Below are 21,870 nucleotides of genomic sequence, written 5' to 3' on the forward strand. Positions count from 1 at the left end.
TTGAGTTGTAACCAGTTAGATGACAGTGCTTGTCTTAGACCTGTGGCACTATGGAGAAGATTATGGGCTACTCCTGAGCTGTCTCTGTATGCCCAGGCACTGCTCGAACTCAGGCGAGCTGATACCTCCTGCAAAATCCCCTGGTTGAGAAGGATTAAAACTACCTTGAGCGACCTGGGGATGAGTGGTATATGGGAAAATCCCGAAGGCAACCCACATCCCACAAAGAAAGAGGGTAAGATAGCCTATTGGACCATGGTTAGGATGAAACGTTTTTCATCCACCATGAGTCCAGCCTTGACAAGGGATTTCCTGGAGAGGAAACATGAGTATCATTACGAACCCTATTGGGATTATATCACGGTATCACTCAACAGAAAACTGTCATCAATACAGAGTGGGCTCACTTCCAATTAAGACTTTTACCCGCAAATGGCATCTTCTGAATGATGATAAATGTAATACATGTCCGTTGCAGAGGGAAACTATAGCACACGTGTTGTTTGCCTGTCCAGCCTATAAAGCCCCTCGTACCAGATGGCTTAAACCAATCTGTCTAAATCTCGGTACCAGGGAGGGCATAGAGGCATTAAGGATTCTAAAGGACAGACAAGTGAGCCCATAGTAATTGCCCTAGCGAAATTCTTGGGCTGGATGTGGGCCATTAGTTTGAAAATTGTCAGGGCTCGAAAGGTAGCCAACATGTAAGTGGTCCATTCCCTCATAATCAGGCCATTGTAGCTATATTTAAATACATGTCAGTTTTTAGGGTGATATTAAAAATGTTCTTATGTAAATGATGGTATAATTTTCTCACCTTTTTTTTAATGAAAATATGAATGTATCGGGGGCGTGGCCAAGGCGGCGATCATGGCGGACGCAGCTTAGGTGAGCTCCGTCCCGCCGACCAGCTATCCTACATTAATCCCTCGTCTCCTTAACCCCTAGACGCCCAAAACCGACACATTTGGCCGTCGGACCTAGCTGCGGTGCCTCGACGGTATTTTGGGAGCTGTGACGGACTGCCGGGCGGCGGCTCGGGCCCCGGAGTTGTGCGGCCTGCTGCCAGGAGTGAAGCCGGGACCTCCGGTTTGAAGCAGTGGGACGAGAGTGAGGCGTGACCGGAGAGGAGGCGGAGCAGTGGCCGGTCCCTAGCTTCCGGGACTCTGGAGGACGTGGGAGCGGAGGTGCCCCGAGGGAGACTGGTGCGGAGGCCGGCGGCTCGGCTACGGGGGACCCCGCTCCACGGTGCCAGCCGAGTGAGGGGCTGAGACAGCGGATGGGCGGGCTGCTTGGCGGTCGCGGCGGACTGAAGGGAGCGGCCAGTTTGTGGAGCGGCAGAGACCCCCCTCCTGGTGACATTATTTCCCCCCCCCCCTGCCTTCTGCTACACCCCGACAGCGGCTCCTAGTGCTGCCTGTGGGGGGGGCGAGATATTTGGACTGAGGCAATCATCCGGCGCCTCTGACGCAGTGTACTGGGACCTCTCTCCTTCTGGTTTGGGATCGCTGGTGGGCCGCTGGGCAGGCCCTCATGAGGAGAGGTGGCCGCAGGTAGCGGTGGACCATTACACAACGATCGACGTGAGTTAACCCCGCAGGGGTCTGTATCCTGTGGCCTGGCCCAGCAGTGACGACTCATGGGACAGTGGTGGTGGACCCCTTGGAGTGCGCCCTGCGGAGCGGAGTGATTCACGTGGCCCAGGCCCTGGCAGTGGCCCATCTACTGATCTCTGGAGTGAGGAGCGATCCCATTGAGGTACAGCTGGAGGGCGACGACATAGGCGGAGGCGCGAATTGATCTGGGGAAGGTCACCTGCATCCCGATCGTTATTCTGGTAGCGCACTGGACCTAGTACCTGTATATACAGGCAGCCATGGCGAGGGGCGGCAACAGCGGACACACCTCAAAGCAGGGCACAATTGATAAATTTACGGGGCCGCCTGGGGGGGGGGGCGGTGCGACCGGGGGACCTCCTGCGTTCGTCCCTGATGATGCCACCCTCATGGCGGCGATAACACAGTCCTGGGACATGTTGGACGCGAAAATTGGGGCGGTCGGAGCAGATGTTACTCTACTGCGCCAAGACCTACGCAACGCTGTGGCTCGCATAACTGAAGCCGAAACGCGAATTACTGGAGTGGAGGATGACGTCGCGACTCTTAAAAAGAAAGTGGCCAACATGGAGGGGATCCAGAGAGGCCTTGCCCTGAGGGCAGAGGATGCAGAAGGGCGGGCCCGGAGGAACAATCTACGATTTGTGGGATTTCCGGAGGATTGTGAGAAGGGTGACATGGAGGCCTTCCTGACCACTTGGCTAGAAAATTGGATTCCTCCGGAGTCCCTATCGCAATGTTTTATAATCGAACGGGCACACCGAGCACTGACCCAGAAGCCGCCAGTTGGGGAACGCCCTAGACCTGTGATAGCCAAACTGCTCAACTATCATGACCGCAACACGATCCTGCGGCAGGCCCGTATGAAGGAACCTCTGTGGTTCGCCAATCATAAAATCCTGATTTTTCCGGACTACACTAAGTTGGTACAGAGGCAACGCCAATCCTTCACTGAGGCCAAGGCGATACTGCGGGGCTTGAAAATTCAGTATACACTGCTCTACCCGGCCCGCCTGCGGGTGGTGTTCCAGTCCAAGACCCTATTCTTTAACACCCCAGAGGAAGTCTTTGCCTGGACAGACGAGACGGTCCGTATCAGGGTGCACACTCCCCCGGGTCGGGATTCGGACTCCTCCACTGCCGGGCCCCCTCGGACCCCGCTGCGATCGTGCAGCAGAAGCAATTGGAGATCCCGTCCTAAGAAGAACTCTTCTACAGAGAATGGGGCAGCGGGAGCTACTGGGGCTCCAGATTCTCAAGATCCGGCATCTTAGGTATCACAACGGAAGATGATCGATCACTCAGGACCAGGGGAGGAAGATACGCTCCTCCCAGATATGGACAACCCTGGCGGACTGCAGCTTAAGACTTCACCTATACAAGTATCTTTGTGGTTTTGGGATCCGGGTGGGGGGACGGCATAAGGAGGTGGGACTCGACCCCTCTGTTAGGACAAGTTTGTTAGTGGGTTAAGTGTAGCAATGGGGATCCATTGGTGGGGTGGGCGGTCTGTCTCATGTTGGGGGCAGAAGTCACGCTACACCGCGACAGATACTTCATCGTTCATTGAGGTATGGGGTGGGGTGGAGGGGGGGGGGGAAGTTTTGGGAAGTTGATAGGTATTGGTTTGAAGGGGGACCGCACAGTGGGGTGGATGGGGCCTGAGGGAGGGGGGGGGGGGTTGTTCTGCACACGAGTGTCTCGAAAAATGCTGTTGTGGTTTCCACGCCTATTGTGCCCGCTGCTTGCTGTACGAATCCACCTACGCTTAGATGGGGGCTGAAAACCCTGGGCGAGCGCATGTTGCTGCCCTAATGAAGGTGATGAGTTGGAATGTACGGAGTATGCTTGACAAGATCAAAAGAGGTGCAGTGCTTAGACAGGGGAAGAGGGAGAAAGTGGATGTCTTGATGCTACAAGAACCGCACCTAATGGGTAATAAAGCTCTGGGCCTACAGAGGTATGGCTACGATCAGGTCTACCACGCGGGCTTTGGGAGGGGATCTCGGGGAGTGGCAATACTGTTACACCGTAGACTGGCTTACACACATACGAAACATTGGATAGACCCCCAAGGCCGATATGTTTTTGTGCAAGGGACGGTGGGCTCAGAGTCGATAATTCTTGGGAGTGTGTACGCTCCGCCCCCATTGCAATGGGCCCTAATTGAAAAACTCTTCACGGTATGGCCTGAAATCCCCGAGGGCCTGGCAGTGATAGGGGGGGGACTGGAATGACGTCATGCAGTGTCGGATTGACCGCCTCAGATTCAGGGGTGACCCTATAGTAGATACCCCCACTAAATTGAATGGTATGGTGAGAGGCCTGAATTGGGTAGACACATGGCGATACTTATACACACATGAGCGGGAGTACACATACGTCTCGGCGGTCCACCACTCGTTCGAGACTAGACTATGTTTTTGTTCCCAGTGCAGTCGTTACCAGAGTAATCTCGGCGACTATCCTGCCGTGAGGACTTTCGGACCACTCCCCCGTGGTGGTTGAGGTTGCCCTAGATAGAGAGAGACGGCCATTTCGGTGGCGCCTCTCCACCTGGCATCTGCAGCAGGAAGCAACACTTGGAGGTGGCCATCGCCCAGTACTGGGATGAAAATCTAGGCACTGTGTCCGACATACGGACAGCTTGGGAGGCTCTGAAACCCACGCTTCACGGGGTAGATATAGCATGGTGAGCGGCAGTGCGTCGCAGGTGACAGGAAGAACTGGTGCGGGCCGCGCGGAGGTGGAACAGCTGGAGACTCAATGTGGGGTGGCGAGTCGCCTGGAGGATGTAGGGCAGCTTTTACTGGTGCACAGACATATGCCTCCCTCCAGTTGGATGAAGCCCGGCAGATCTGACTGGCGACAAGAAGTAGAATTTATCAATGGGGCGACAAATCTAGCACGATGCTCCATAGACTCTGCCAAAATGTGTTCCAGGCACAGGAACTGCCGAGCCTCAGAGATAATGCCGGGGCCTCCATTTCAGCCCCAAGGGAGCTGGCGAACAGCTTCGCCGGCTACTTTGCGATACAGCACGCCCCACGGGACTCCCTCTCGGCACTTGATATTGACAAATTTATAACTGATCTTCCGCCCCGCACGCTTCCAGATGAGGTGCGTAAGTGCCTTGAGGCCCCACTATCGGCCGAGGAACTGGGCACGGCGCTGGGAGAGCTCAATACTGGTAAGGCCCCTGGGCCCAACGGCTTCCCTAGTGAGTTTTTCAAGCGCTACCACCTCCAACTAGGGCCGCACTATAAGGACGCCCTGGAGGCAGCGAGGGAGGAGGGCCTTCTGCCGGCGGACTGGAGACATGCAGAAATAGTAGTGTTTTGCAAACCCGGTCGACCACCGGACCGCCACGAGTCCTATAGGCCAATCTCTCTTCTAAACACCGAGGCCAAAATACTAGCCAAGGCACTTGCGAATCGCGTTCTCCCATACATATCAGACTTGGTCCATCCGGACCAAGCCGGATTTATGCCCCGCCGGGCAACGGCGCATAATATTCGACGCGCCCACGTGGCTGTAGAGGCGATGAGTAAAACCGGAGATCGAGCGGCACTCTTACTAGCAGATATTGACAGGGCCTTTGATTCCTTGAGCTGGACCTACTTATTTGCCCTCCTTCCGCGCCTCAATCTAGGGCCCCACTTTATGTCCTATATCCGACTTTTATACACCGTCAGTCAATCAAAATTCTTTATTGCGATAACTTAATATCATACAAAGACAATGGCATAAAATCACAAACAACAAATGCCATGAGTAAAAACAGTTAAAAAAACATTTAAAAAACATTTTAGTTAAAATTCATTGTACACCATATTACATTTCATAGATAAAATATTAGTACAAGCTACGAGGTACTAAAGTGCAAAGTGCTAAAGTGCAGAAAAGGTTGCAAATTTTCCTAGGTGTGTCCCCACATGGATAATAGAGTAAGGTAACTACAAGCCCTGTTTGGTACAATATAATCTAAGATTCTTGACCGAAAATTACCAGCAGCCAGACTAGTTGATATGCGAGTCTGGGCTACAAAAGGAGGTAGGCACATTTTTAAGTCTGATGTTCCTGCTTCTTATAGCTCTCACCAGGAAACTTGCCACATAAAACATGATCCTGGGAGTTTGTAACATTTGTAAGTAAATAAGAGCAGGTCTGACTAAGATAAATCCTGCTTCCTTGAGTATAGGTACAAGAAACAACTTCCGAGCATCGTTATAATAACTGCAGAACATTATAAAATGCATTGTACTTTGCTCAGAAAAATGATCACAAGAACAGGGCGGAGCCTTTTCAGGGGTGCTCCACACAGGATAAAAACCCAAATTAAAATGAATCAAATTAAGTCGAAAACGAGTTAAAATGAACCTGTGGTAGGGATGAGTCACCACGTTGAGGTAGTTGTCAGGACCAATAGGTATAGCCAGCAAAAGACTGGCCCTGACACAGGGTTTCTTCAGCTCGGTTTCTTCCCTCTCCAATAAAAGGAGCTCCTTCATAGCCACCTTGGTGTAAACGACGTCTTTGGATGTTATAGAGTCAATGACAGAGTATAGTTCGGGCCTCCCCAACCTAGAAAAGCTATCCTTAATATACATCAACCACCCAATCCTATGTACATTATCTAGAGTCAAACAGTCCCTCATTATGGTATGATTTAGGGGGATTTCAGTATTAAGCCCCATCTTAAGCCAAGCGATTAAGGGTGCTGTTTTAATCAAATCTGCGATGTAGCCTTCCCCTAATTCCAGATGGACGGTATAGGACGGGGTTGACTGTGGGACACCCAAAACAGATCTAAAAAATTTGTTTTCCGCTGTCTGAATGGGATCAACTCCCTTATAACCCCACAATGAGCCACCATATGATGCAACTGAGATGCATTTAGCTCTATATATTTTACTGATAGCTGCAATTGGCCTACCCCCCAGTTTTTTAGAAAACCCATGGAGGGCAGCGGAAGTTCTGGCCAGCGTGGCTACTCTGCTTTTTACGTGGGGACCCCAACTACCTTTCTCATCAAAGGTGATCTCCAGGTAGGGAAAAGAGGTGACGCGAACAAGCTTTTCCTGGCCACAGAAAAAGGTTTTGTGGAAAGATTTCCTTGAGGCCCGGCCCATGAGCATAACCTGAGATTTTTTCGCATTTATTTTCAGGTCTAAGGAACCCATGAAGGATTCAAAGGCGTCCAAAAGTCGTTGAAGCCCCACCCCTGTTCGAGCAAGTAGAACCGCATCGTCCGCGTACAGAAGAACTGGTATGCCCTGTTCCCCTGCACGTGGGATGTCGCTTGTAACGACCCTTAGGGCGGGCTCTAGAGCGTTCACATATAGCGTGAACAGTAGTGGTGCCAATATGCATCCCTGTCGGACTCCCTTTCAGATGCAAACACGTCAGTGTACCTTCCGTTAGTGGAAACTCTAATTTTGGCAGAAAGGCCAGAGTGGAGGTCAGCCAGTAAATTGACTATGGATCTGTCCAGGCCCATGTCAACTAGTTTACCCCAGAGCTTAGATCTATTAACCATATCGAATGCAGAGGAAAGGTCCATGAACCCTAGGTACATGGACCCATCCTTGGCTCTGGTATATTTCTCAATCAGTAGATGAAGGATGAGACACTGGTCCAGGGTACTTCTCTTGGGTCTGAACCCATATTGCACATTGCTCAAGATATTATTCTCTGAGGTCCATTCATTCAGTTTCGCTAATAAGACTCTCCCTAGAATCTTAACTGAGGAGTCTATCAGTGAAATGGGCCTGTAGCATGCGGGGTCCTGCCTATTTCCTTTTTTAAAAACAGGAATAATTGTTGATGTTTTCCATGACTTAGGAATGTTGTCACGGTTTAAAGCATTGAAAACCCTGCAAAGCAGTCTTGACCAGAAGTTAGGGAAGCATTTAAAGGCATCAGCAGGAACACCATCTGGTCCCGGTGCCTTTTTGGTCAGAGTGCAATCAATAGCAGCTAAAACTTCCTCAACTTCAAAGAGCAAGTGATTTCCTGTTATAATAGTAGACGCTTCCTGTGCACAATTCTCGACATGAAGATGGTCTGAGTATATGTCTCTGAAGTGTTTAATCCAGTCCTCATCTGGGATATTGGTTTCTAGGGGAGAGTTATCCTCGCCTGTAAGAAGGGGTTGGTTAACAATCCTCCAGAACTCACCACTGTTTATTATTATGGATGGATCTGTGAGTTGTGCCCAGGCTTCATCTTTAAGCTGTTTCTTCCTGTCTGCAATGGCTTTTTTGTATAAAGCCCTGCTGGTCCTGATGAGGTCACGATCTTTTGGATCGGTTTTAAGAGCATTAAGCAGTGCAGAATGTGCTAGGGAGCAACTGTGATCAAACCATCTTTTAAGAGGTTTCATTTTGGGTTTACTGATCACAGAGAGCCTACCGTTTATCTTTCTACATATACTGCTAAATGCAAGGATCACTTCCCCATCGTTAGCTTCACTAGATAGACACACTCCAACCTCTTCCTCTGCCTCTAACAAAATTTCTTGAACGAAGGGTTCTGGGATTATACTGTCCCATTTCAGTCTAAGTCTTTGGTCCTTAACTTTAAGTGAACCATCTTTATGGAATGGACCATGGTTACGCCCTAGAAGTTCACTCTCTACTAGGTCCAAAGAAACTGGGTTATGGTCGCTAAAGGCGGATACCACAGTTCTATACATTAAAACCTTAGATAAAAAACATGCAGAAATAAAAATGTAATCAATGATAGAGCCATTGTCTGAGCCCTTGAAAGTAGGGGCCCTGACCCCCCCCCCTCCCCACAACTGGATTCGTATAGGTTCCATCTAGCGAGAAAATTTTCAAGACAGTCCCCCTGTTTGTTATGCACCAGATGGACCATTGCACTGTTAGGGGGGGATTCTATGTCATCGCAAACACACAAAAGTAAACAAGGATGTATATTAAAATCCCCTAAGAAGATGATTTCAAATGCATTAACATCTTCACTATAGACTGACAGAAAATCATCCAATCTTCCGAGACTATATGACGTACAATCGGCAGCATTGGCATTATAAAAATTAATAAACAAAATATTGGGAGAATCCGCTCGAGACAATTCAACAATAAGACAATGCTCAGATCCTGAGTCACATTTCTTGAGGCAACCCTTGATGTCAAGTTTAAAGAGGCTAATCAGGCCTCCCTTCGCTCTTCCTGCTGAGCTAGCCACAGCAGGGATACAGAAGTAACTGTAGCCATCAAGAGAAAAACTATTGTTTGTGTCCCAAGTTTCCTGTAAAGCGATAATGTCATACTTGGATGTAAAATTTAACCATATTACATTATCTGCTTTTGTCTTAATGCCTGCGATATTCCAAGTAAGAAAGCTAAAAACAGGCACATTATTCCCAGACTGTACAGAATATTCTGACTGAAGTCAATCGTTGTGGTCCAAAAAGGATAGGGGTGCAAAACGATTGGACAGTAAGAGAGGTTGAGCAAAAGGATTCTGAAACCCTTGGGGTACTGGTTGATTTACAGTGTTGCGAGTATGTTCAAAACCTCATCTGTGGTGTAAATCAGAATTAGAATCCCAACCAAAGGCTGGTGTTTTATGGTATGTAACATTCTGTTGCTCACCATAAAAGAATTTTAAGGTTAATGGTACAACAGAGCCCTGCCTACGTTGTGGTGGGAGTAAGTTAATAAGAATATTAGGTAACACACCTGTGTGTGAAAAGCTTACTGCCACACAATCCCCCTTGAATTTTTTGGGGCGATTACCCAGCCATGAAACCCTTTTAGCGGTTTTGATCTCTTGAGCTAACTGCTGACCACCCCCTGGAGCTAATCTCATATTAGTTGTAAGCCACTGTAGGGCTTTGTTAGACAGGGAGGAAGGGGATTCTTCAATGCCGGCTTCTAATGGTGGTACATTAGCCAGAACTAGAACAACAGGAGAAGCTTCAACTATAAATTGAAGAGGGTCGGTAGGCTGAGCATGTACAGGGGGTATCTCAACCGTTAAAGGACCGTCCCCTCTGTTAATATCAGAACCACTAGTTTTTTGGTCAGGAAGCTGGGGTGGTGGATTATTTGGGGCAACAACTGTGTTCTCCCCCTCTTGATCATCATCTTCCTTGCTGTTATTACCCATGTTTGACACTATCGTCATGACACTGTCAACACCCTCAGTTAGTTTGCTCATCTGCCCTCCCAATTTTTTAACTTCAGATTGTAGTTTGTCAATCTTAGAAAGCAATGGTTTCACAATGGATTTAATTTTCATATCTATTAACTCAGCAAATCTGTCAAATAAGTCCTCATCAAGACTGACGATAGGCTTGGCTCTTCCCCCTCCGGCTTCCTTAAGAGGAGCTTTTGGGGTGTTTACCCTCTTCCTCCTAGTCCCAGATCTTAGTCCCCCCCGCCTAGGCGGGTTTTTAGTTTCCCCAGAATCCGGTCGGGAAGGTAGTTCAGTGATTGAAATATCTTCATCTGTAGGGGATGCAAGAATTTCCTGGTCCTCATCACTGTCAGATTTATTTCCAAGGTCCACTATAAGAACCTCAGAACCAGATCCAGATGGTACATTGCCATTCAAAGGGCCGGATTCCTGTGTTGTAGGACAGTTAAAACATGCATCAGGGAAAGTCTGCAAGGACACTGAGTCCTCAGGTGAAGGGGTTAAAGAGGGGGACAAGCAGTGTAAGTCAGGTGACTGACTAAGTCCCAAAGATTCTCTCCTTTGTGAGTTAATTTTTTCCACTGTTTGCACCAAATAGTTCTTCATGGTGTTAGCTGGTGGTGCAGAACCCTTTTTTGACATTATAGGAAATATAGCAAGGTGCCTGGACTTCTATGAATACACAAAGGGCTATTGCCAACAAAACAGTCTTACTTGGTCAGTAGAATGCCTCGTGTGCCTCTAGCAGGGTTTCTGGCCCTGCCCCTGCCTCCTCCTGCCGATGAGGGCCGTAGAGGGCCCGCCCTTTGCCCGGGCTTCGCCCCAGGCGTCCCGCTCGCGTCCCGCGACGCGGGGGTGCTCCTCCTTTTCTGCGTCTCTGTTGGTGCTCACAGGGCGCTGCCGCGTCACTCAGACGCGCCGCCGCGGTGCCTGCCGGGATTTGGAGTCTCCCGGAGCGGCGGCGCGGAGTCCGACGTCCCTTGACTCTTGTGGCGGCGGTGTGGGCAATGGCTTCAGCCTTCCTCTGTGGGCGTGTGAGAGGTAAGTAAATATGACTCTCGGCGGTGGCGGCGGATTTGTAATGGTCTCCCCCGCTCTGCCGGGGTGCTCCTCCTTTTCTGCGTCTCTGTTGGCGCTCACAGGGCGCTGCCGCGTCACTCAGACGCGCCGCCGCGGTGCCTGCCGGGATTTGGAGTCTCCCGGAGCGGCGGCGCGGAGTCCGATGTCCCTTGACTCTTGGCGGTGGCGGCGGTGTAGGCAATGGCTTCAGCCTTCCTCTGTGGGCGTGTGAGAGGTAAGTAAATATGACTCTCGGCGGTGGCGGCGGATTTGTAATGGTCTGACGGCCTCGGTGAGTGTGGCGGGGGAGGTGTCAGCAGCCTTCCCGATAGGGCGAGGCACCCGGCAGGGGTGCCCCCTCTCGCCTTACTTATTCGCTCTAGCTATGGAGCCGCTGGCTGCATGGGTCCGGATAGATGCACAGCTGAGGGGTTTTGAGTGGCAGGCGGGACCGTCGGACAGAATCGCACTATATGCGGATGACGTCCTATTCTTCCTTACGAATGTCAATCGGTCCGGGCCGCGGGTCCTAGACATAATGAAAATCTTCGGAGAAGTCTCGGGACTTTTCCTGAAACCGCAGAAGTCCACCCTCTGGATTTTGGGAGACCACTTTGAGGTCAGGCCATGGGCCTCGACACTACAAAGAGCGGCCGGGGGGTCTTAAGTATCTGGGAGTGTTTCTGACGGCCACGCCGACAATTGCCAGGGAGCGCAATGTAGTTCCCGTATGGGACAAGGTGCAGCAGGAGATGAAGTGCTGGTCCCGCATCCCCCTCAATATATATGGTATATCCGCCATATTTAAGATGGTTGCCCTTCCCCGTTTGCTGTATCAACTGCAAAACCACCCATTCCCAATATCGCTGCAATGGTTCCAACTCGGCACTCGGCCGATTTTTGTGGGCCGGTGGGGCGTCGCGGGTAGCTCTGCGGACCTGCTTTCTGTCCACGTACTGTGGGGGACTGGCGACCTTGGATATTTTATCATATTACCAAGCATCACACCTGGTAGTCCTGAATGATTGGTGGTACAGTGGCAGAGAGAATCCGGCATATACCCTAGAAAGGTACCTAATGGAACCGGACGCCCCACACACGGTCTTGTACTTGGCGCAGCTACGAAAGAGATTGCCTAGGGCAACACAAGTAGTATTTCAGATATGGCGACAAGCACTGCGTCGTATGGGATGGTGAGGAAAGCTGACGGGGAAGACCCCACTCTGGCATAACGGGCAACTGCCGGCTCTGATGTCCTTTCCGGGATTTGGGGGCTGGGATTTGATAGGAATCTCAACATTCGGCCATGTTCTGAAGGGCACCACACTTAAATCCTTTCAAGACCTCAGCACAGAATTTGACATGCCCCGCACGCAGTTCTTTCGTTACTTACAATTTAGGCACGCTCTGGCACCTGCACTTGTGGGTTTAGATACGCTACCCGAATTCAGCCCGATAGAGGCGCAGGTATTCATGGGGGATATAGAAGACAAAAAGATATCCAAAATATACCAAACATTAGTGACACACTATTCCTCGGACCTACAGCCCCTGTAGAAGGGGTGGGCGGTAACGTCTACAAACGGCACTTGCTTCTGCTGGGTCTTACACTAGCCAAACGAGATATGGCGCAGGCCTGGAAGGATCCCAGGGCTCCCAAGGTGATCGGGTGGAAGAAAGGACTGGACTTTTGCATGGGACTGGAGCGGCCGGTGTTTGAGGCCAGAGGCTGCCCCACAAAACACTATAAAATATGGAAAGGATGGGCAGACTACAGGGGATTGTGGCTGGAGCCTCCACCACCGCCAAGGGGCGAGGATGGGCAGTTGTAAAGGGCATGTTGAGACAAGGTTACATATACGGACATTTGTTATGTTATGTTATGTTAATAACATTTATTAGGCGCAACAGCTGCCCCAGCAAAGGGGCGTCCTAAACAGTATTGAAGAGACATTGTGCTGCAGGAGGGAGGGGAGGGTTGGGTAGTTGGGGTGTGGGGTGGAGGGTATGACAGTTATATGAATCGCACATTATGAAGCATAATTATTGTCACAGCCCCTCCGGGGATCGGAGCACTGTGTATGTATATCTCAGCGATCTTAATAAAAACAGTTTTGAAGAAAAAAAAATATGAATGTATAGCAGGATGGATTGACTTATGGTTTTATGAGAATTATTTATACTGGTTTTATTAATCTTAAAATATTTGTATGATCAAGCTGCTATAAATTTTAGTTTATGGTGGAAATTAACAGTCCACAATATGAATTTGATGTACTGTTGTCTTTAATGATATGATAATCGAAATAAAGACTAAATAAACGTAAAAAAACAAACGCAAAAAGACTTTTACCCGTTCCCCCTAGTGCTCTTTCAACTTGAAAAATAGGAGCTTCTTTGACCTTTTTTGGGAACATATCTACTGCGGACATCTGCAAAGCAGCAACATGGTCCACACCACATACTTTCACAAAACATTGAGTGGATGTTTTATACGTCAACAATCTATTGTTGGACAAGCTGTACTACGTACCATATTTCAAACAACTGCCACCCCCACGGAGTAGCCACTGCTACGGAGAAAAGGGACTGTTTTTCAGTCTATGCACAGCATGTTTATCTACGGTTACACATGCCTCAAACTGAATTTTTGACGTACCCAGAATGCCTCTGTACTTGCCATGTATTGCTGTAGATTCACATACGCCCTCCCACCTCCCTAGACACCTGTGTAGGTCACAGTTTACTATTTTACATCACTTTTAATTACATTACTTGCATGGACATCATATTACTATTACTTAATCTAACTCCATTCTCACCCGCCTTCTGGAAAAACAATCTAACAATGGAGTTGATGCTCATGGGCAGTATCAAAGAGAGGAGGAGGTGGACATCCTTGTGGCAGGAAAACAAAACCATTTGCAATCATCCCAGTCCATGTGAATCTACTGCACTTCATGCCAAGGACTGTTACTTACGGGTAATCCTAGCCTTAGTTTTTGCATTTTTCTAAGAGGTATTCCATTTTACCTAATTCTTGTGGTGTCCCCTATCTTGCGGTTTGTTGTGAAAACAAGTGTAAATCCCATGGGTAATGCCGGTAAGCTATACATTTCTGAAAAGTAGACAAAATTCTGAATTGAGCAAGGGGTTCTTTTTTTGATTCCCTCAAGGTTTTCCCAAGGAAACGAATTGTTCAAATAAAATAAATTAAATTCAGTAGATACGGAGTTTAGAAATAGTAGCTATTTGTACACCTCTGAATTTGGGATTACCCATACTATAATGATCTTCAGAGGGCATTTTGCTAAAAAGGTCTTCTTCCTTGCACAACGGCTTACATTTGGAAGCCAAAAATGCTAAAAAATGTAATTAGTAATAACAAATGCTCTACTATTCTGTTTTCCCAAATACCCCTGATAAAAACAATACCCAACTTGTGTGGCTGGGCCTAGCGACTGTAACACACATCACCCCAAATCGCAACCTTATAACAAGCAAAATCAACGCTTTTATTTTTGCAGTAGGGGCAGATTTTGGAGTTTTGTTCAACCGCCACCCAGGTAAACCAACCAAACCCATATATTTCTGAAAACTAGTCACCAAGTGGAGTCCAGGGGTGGTCTAGTTTGTGCTGATCAATTGATGTGTTTTTTTGATCAGAAAGCCTTGCTGACAAAAAAGATGTCTCACATTTATGCGAGGGGCAAGGCTTTAATCCATAAGGATCCACAAGTTTTCACCCACTGAGTGTTCCCACCTTTGTCCCGATAGAAATAATACCGTCTAGCTCCCGAAAGAGGAACAAACAAACCAGGGACCTTGTGAAGACCATGCAGTCTTCGCAATGCCTTAATTATTTGTTCTTTTCGTGGGCAGTAAGCCCAGTCGTGCAAGTGGAGTACAGTTTTTATTGGGACAGGTCTCGCAATGTGGCGTGGTAAAAGGTTTGTGGCTTCCCACAGCTTCTAAAATGTTCTCTCACAGATATGTAGGGCATGTGTTTTTAGCTATAGTTTGAGGTTTGCAGTGCATTATTGGCAAGAAAAATGTTGTGAGATCCACACAAGTCATACCGCCCTGGCCTCCCATGGGTGCCTAGTTTTCAGAAATGTCTTGGTTTAGTAGATTTTGCTGGCTGACCTACCCCCAAAAATGCAACAATTCAGCATGGCAAGTGAGATGAAACCTACAACCAGAAGAGTAGAAGTATCCTCTTGTGCCTGCCATGGGGATGGGGATGCATTAGTCCCCAGGGGGGGCAGAAAGACTGTGGGGCCTTTAGGCTGGGGCCAAGTCAGTGTTGGCTGGCTTCCCATCCCATCTTTTCTTTAAAAAATACCCTGGTATCAGGTGGGCTTTCTGCCCCTGATCCCTGGGAAAAAGACTGTCTTGGCCTTTTTGGAATGGGTTGTGCCAGTCTGACGTCTCCATGCTTTCAATGTGTAGTAGATATAAGCCACTGGATAAACAACCATTACGACACACATTCAAGGCACTGCGATTGCAATAGTTGTGGCTCAAACACGTTTTCCCATTTTGTCTGACCTTATTTTTTTCATGCTACATAGACAACAGAGGGAAGTGACTTGCATTAATTAACTGGGTGAGAGTTTCCTAATTTTTTTGTTTTTTCAAACAATAATGAGTATACGAATCAGGAATCATTAGCTTGTTTTGTTTCAACTGCAATCTCCCACAGTTCGGAACCTCGCGCTTAGGTCCAAAATTCGAGATAGACTAAGGTTTCTTTGAGCCTGGTGTTTTAGGTGACTTGCCACACAAATGTGCATGCACAGCATTATGTGCCTTACTGCATGAAATCATCCCTGAGTAGTGTCCCACCCGAGTGTGCAAAATGATACCCATAGGAGTGAAGCTGTATGTTCCATTTAATTATTTGATTTATTTTACTCTCTTGTAGCAGATACAGACTATGAGATCTAACACAAGCAGAAACAAGCATTTGCAGTGCAATAGGTCTCGCATTTGCAATAGTTTAAGCTATTGGCATTGTAAAGGACAATGGATTTTAGTTATGTTTTCAAAACCAACATGTAAATAGAAGGCATTGTCATTTACAATGCCAACAGCTCAAATTCTCCCAAATGCGAAGCCTATTGCATTGGCAAAAGACGTCCTTCAATAGGAAACAGAGTTTAATGTAGAATATTTTATTTCGCTTCCCTGACTCCCAGGCACATGTGCTGGAGTCCATGACAAGAGAGTGCTCCATAGAGCAGTTATTGCGGAGTGACAAGTGTGTGTTAAGTACGTGGAATGCTCAGTAAGCAGGGATGGTTCATGTGCTATGTCTATGTAGCAGAAGATGCATTTACTTCCAGGATTTCATTTGATTGCATCAAACACAGCAAGATTAACCTACATGAAAATGAGACCTTGTTTTTTTTGTTTTAATTACTGTAGTATCTTTCTTGGTCATAAAACAGCACTGACAACCCGATTGCCTATGACCCAGTGGAAGCAAAATAACTGCTTGACTTTGCCCTGTGATTTAAACGGCCCTTCTCATCATTTGATCACATGAAGGTTTAAGGGTATACTACACGTGGTGGGTAGCAGTAACAACAGACAATGTTGGCCGAGACAAGGAAGGAGGGATGAAGCAGCGTGGGCAGACTGCTTAAATGCTCTCTTCAAGAGTGATTGGGCAAAAATAAACAAAAAAATGCTCTCTTGGAGAGTGATTGACCAAAAGTAAACAAAACAAGCAAAGACTTATAATAATTTCATTGTAAAATTAGAACTTGTTTTAAGTGGCTAAAACGCAGGTTGGTAGAGCGATTTATATAAAGAAAACAGTTATATAAATATACTAGATAAGTACCTCAAAACAAGATGAGCTGTACAGTTGTGTTAGAAAACACAAACACTTATTTATTTACTTACTTATTGAACCTTGTTTCATTCGAATAAAAAATTACAATAAGACAAAAGGAAAAAATTGCAATTTAACTAAGGAAAAAATTGCTGAAAGGGAAAAAAAAGTTTACAATTGTTGACTTGGGGTCAGAGTTTGTTGTTTAAGATTCAGTTTACAGCGCGTATAATCCCAGAATCATGAAGATTTGTTTAGTGGGACTGAATGAACGTATGCTCGTTTTTTTAGCTCGTTTTTTCATCTTATTCATTATCACCTTATTCCTTCCACCGAATTAATATTGAGTACTGGGTTTACATATATAGTCGACCAACACAGGCACAATAGAAGATATCACACACGCTTACTTCACGATTAGCTACGTAATTTCTAGAAGTATTTTCCAAAGGATCCTCATGTATGACACATTGATATATTGTTTTATTTGTAGAACCCAGTTCTCTGATGAAGGCTAACTCATAGCCGAAATGCATTGGATTAAGATAATGTCCTGGGTATAAATGCTGGTGGCCATAATTATCATTTGAAATGAATGAACATAACCTAAGACAATGGGTTACACAGAATGAACTAGAAGAATAAAAACATTTTGGAACACAGAGCAGATTGTGTTCTGAACTTTATTTAGATTTTACTTTGGTAGAACTATTACAACCCTTTTTGGGATCAAGCTGTGACTAGGGGACGTCACCCAATTAAGGGGCACGGTGTTTGGATTATACTTTGTACTCTGCAATGGAGAGTACACCCTAGAGCACGCAACAACGGATAAAAACTTTTGAATAACCAAGAGTGCAAGTGTGATACATTACACAGCATTTAGCTGAAGCCATCTTGTTTCCGGCAGCCATTTTGTCAACCATGTGCTCGCCATGTGCCCTTTCCTTCTTCTCTGTTGTTTGCCCTTGTGCTTTGCTAAAGAACTAGCCATACTTAGCCTCTGTTACTCTGCACATGCTCAGAAGAGTTTGTAGCTGCCCATGCACCTGCTCAGGTTTGTTACTGTCAGGATGTTTCTACTAAAGTCAGCAAGTGCTGGCTCCTCCTTCTTTGGTGACTGTGCATTGCTGTATGACCATTTAAGTATGTAATTCTCCTATGTGTGCTTGTACAGCCTTCCTTTGAGCTCCTTTGTGGGTAAAAAAGACCCATGGATTTTCTACTCTTTGTGCTACTTCATACACTACCGAAGGGTGTTGTAGGAATGTAGTTCCACCTCATGAGGTTAATAAAATATCTCTTTGCTATTTCAGTTTCTGTGACAACTTCTATTCACTTGTCTGAGGACTTGTATGCAGAGAAGGGTGAACCCCTAGCACTAGTAGCCCTTGCTGAGGTCCACCTCTACACTCGCTGGATTGTGTCTATGTAACCCCCATCTGCACCATTGGGGGCTGGGGCAGAAAGACTGTTTTTGCCCGGGGGTTGGAGGGAGGCTTAAGAGGAAGAGGTTCCTCTTCAGCCCCCACTTTTTAAGAAACAAAAAAGGAAGCTCTAGTACAAACACAGGAGGTTCCTTTTGTAACCCTCTCCAGGAGCAGCCATGGGCAAACAACCACACTAAAGGAGTTCATCTCTAACAGTGTGTTAGAATTCCACACCATGAGAAGTATCCCAAAGTCCTGTCTGGTGTGTTTGAAATAAGTGTTTATTTCTTGTGCATTAGTTATGGGCACTAATGAGATTTATATGATTTTCTGTGAAGGTGGCAGGGTGATTCTTAAGAGGGCATTACAAAAGAATGTATAGATTAATATTAACAGGCCTTGAGAAATCAACTCGCCCATTAGCTATGGCTAGTGAGATTTTAACAGGTTGAGCTATTTTGAGGACCTATAGGCCCCGTCAGGAGAGCTTGTAAGGAACAGCAGTTCTGTTCATTCCGATAGTGAATTAGCAAACGATTGATGAGCACACAACATTTTAATAGCTTGTAAATGAACAGTACAATTGTTTCCAGATACATTTCAGTGGTTTAGATAGCACTTTTGGAACACTGAAGTGAGATGGAAACAAAGATTTTAATTTGATCAATACTAAATCAGAATACTTTGCTTGGTAATGTGCAAATGATAAATATTTGCAGAAACCCGATTTGTACATATTATTGTTTGTCCTATACAATTTTATCAGTGAAATTGTATATCACTGGGAAAGTTTGTGGCAATTTCAAATGAAATGTTTGTCTGTAAATTACTGTGCTACCAAATAATGCTTTTCATTAAAATTAAAAGCAAAACTTTTAAAAATATGAGCTGAGAAACATCCCAACCCTGATGACAATGCTATTTATTAGTGAACTAAGAGGGCGGTCAGGGCTTATGTGTACTGTACATGTGGGCAACATTTTTATACCTATTAAATCAAACAAGAGTTTTTTTTACAGTAAACATGCTGCGCTCACATATTTGAAGGTAGTCCATTATCTGGTAATGAAGTAAAACGCGACTTTGAAATAAAATATTTGCCTAGGAGCACAGGAAGAGATGAGTGTATGGGTCAACTACATTACAGTTCGGTTGAGTAGATTATTCAAGTCACTACACCTGTAGGTCTGGTAAAAACAATTCGGAGTTTTTGAGGCCTGAGCAATGAATTCTGTGTACATGGTATTCGATTTCCAGCTTGTATGTATACTGCTAAGAGCATGGATCAGTAGGATGTTTACAGTGTTCCTTAATTTTCAGTTCTACAAAAGTCAAGTATAAACCATTCTCGTCCTCCACAAACGAGTGTGTAGTGAGAGTATAGTGATAGGTGTAATGTATATGTATTTGTGCAAAGTTTCTGTTTCTTTGTGTTTACCTTTCAGAAATTCCCAGGCACCTTTCAGAGCATACATCGTTGCTTATAGAGCCCTTTATTGCTAAGGTATGTCTGTTAGCAATTAGTCATGCTTAATATTCCAATGACAAGTTACTTAAGATCTTTCTGTATCTTGTAGAGATGCCCCTACAACCTGCAAACCTCCTTGACCCTATAGGTTACGAGGGGAGTCCTGTGTTTCCTTTTTCTCTCCTATCCCATTCCACTATATTTGCTTCTACCACTGGCGATCATATGTTAGCATTTTTGGTCATTTGTGGGGACGGTGGGAAAAGGAAGAGAACATTGCTGCTGTTGGATCCACCGCACAAGGTTAGTACAACCTGATCCATACAGTATCTCAAGATGAAAGAACTACTGCTACAACAAATGTTTCTTGCACAAATAATGTCCACTGCTTCTTCGAGGTAGGTTTGTGGTATATCAAATATAAAAAGTCAAATAAAAAATAAAACTGATTGTGCACCTATGCACATCTGTTTTCCATACCTCTGGTTAGCAGCTTCTTTCTGCTGCCTTCCTTTTATAAGAAAGAGAGACGTACGAATCACGCTTGAGTGAGACTTAGAAAGGAACAACCACATCAAGCTGCCTGTTGTGTACAGTACCTAATACAGAGCTTTGCTTATGGAATACAGGATCATTGCACAGGAGAGTAAGTCAAACTTTTCTGTCCTTTTACCCACTCACTGCCATGTTTGCATTGGATAGTCAATCACTCCCTGTATCACCATCAGAGCCCTTTACCTTTCGTTTTTTATCTTTATACACATGCCACTCTTGCTTGGTCAATGAAAGTATTAGCTCACAGAACTTCTCTCTAATCGGTACCCATAAATCTCAAATCCTCCTCACCATATTTCAAGACTACATCTGTTTCAGTAACCAGAAAATAATCTCAGACCAATTTTTCTACTCCTCTTCCAAGTCAACCATCAGCCCCCATTGCCCTAGCAAATCAAACAACACTAAACACAAGCAGAACTGCAGAGATTCCACTACCAGGGAAGTGGATACCTTTGCGTTGAGTCACACATATCAGCAGACAGTAGTAAACCAGGTATGCCAATGCTCCAGCTATACGCATCTCATCAAGGAGTGGTCACTGCGGCACAGGAAGCAGAACATCACTCACAGGCAGCAGTACTCGCAGTGCAGGCAATAAAGCAAGCTGTAGTGCATAGGCACACCGCTGCACTCACACAAGCAGTTTGGCCAGTATCGTTCTAGTTCAGATCTTTGTTCAATTATCAGTCCATTTGCAAGTCATGCCCCCCACACTCAGGTACCTTGTTTACAGCACCACTTGCTCTCTACTTCAGGCCATAGCAGTTGCTGTCACAGGGAGCTGACATAAGTGCTTATGTAAGTACAGCCTAAGCCGTAGTGCTTACTCACGCGCAGTGTAGACAGTAGTTTTGGGCATTGCCCACCATGTCGAAGTCCACCGCTTGGTTCAGCAGCTTTCGCGCATTGTCTGGGCTCATGTCATGGTGGATCTGGTCCAAGTCCTTTGTTCGGCGCTTCGTTTTCCACAGCTTCGCAATGCTTTTCTTTTTGTCACTGTTATGGTTCCCAATTTGCTTAGATTTTCCCATGGCTGCAGCACAGAGCAAGGAGAGAAAGGCATACAGTGAGAAACTGCACACACAGGATATGAGAAAACTATTCATTTTGTTGTACTATTATCATGTTTACGTCTCGCCTAAGCGAGCAGTCTGTTGCGAGATTATGTTCGCTTACTGTGGGCTTAGAGCCCCCCCATATTTACAAAAGGTTGGACTCAATGTCACTAATTTGCTTGCTTTTTATTCGATACAAACATCTACAAAAAATAATGCGACCTTCTGTGTAAAGTTTTTTCCCCCTTTTTTTTATTTTTGTATGCTTTAGCGGTGCTGTGCTTTGGAAGAACAATGGTTCAGGGTAGGCCTCAAGGGGTCCTTGGTAGAAAATAGAACAGGGAGCGAATACTTAATAAATCGCTTGGGAGCAGAGGTAGTAGGTACAAGTAGGAGTATTTTATTTTACTCTTTTCTCAAGGATATACATAAATAGTCATACTCTTTTTCAGGTGCTCAAGTGAATAGTGTGGTGCAGGAAGTGACATAAGTGATCAAAGTGAACGGACTGTCACACAACAACAACAAGGATAAAAACACAACAATTATATACAAATAGAACTAGTGAAATTCCTTGGGTAGGTCGACGGCGTTTCGATTGTATTAGAAGGTCTTCTAATAGTGGAAAAACAAGTAGCGCTCAAAACATCGAAATGCCTGAAACTAATTCGTG

General features: G+C 46.1%; 1 protein-coding gene across 1 annotated transcript in view; it reads right to left on the reverse strand.

Annotated features, from left to right (window-relative positions):
* Positions 1-21,870, reverse strand: part of ZNF593 (zinc finger protein 593) — a 61,108-nt gene that overhangs the window by 32,931 nt on the left and 6,307 nt on the right. The window contains exon 2 of the mRNA XM_086957653.1: positions 20,974-21,175. Within this exon, the coding sequence (XP_086813779.1) occupies positions 20,974-21,173 (200 nt within the window). The 5' untranslated portion in view covers positions 21,174-21,175. The remainder of the gene's footprint in view (positions 1-20,973; positions 21,176-21,870) is intronic.

Source organism: Lissotriton vulgaris, chromosome 2_1, assembly GCF_964263255.1.
Source record: "Lissotriton vulgaris chromosome 2_1, aLisVul1.2, whole genome shotgun sequence".
Lineage (NCBI taxonomy): Eukaryota > Metazoa > Chordata > Amphibia > Caudata > Salamandridae > Lissotriton > Lissotriton vulgaris.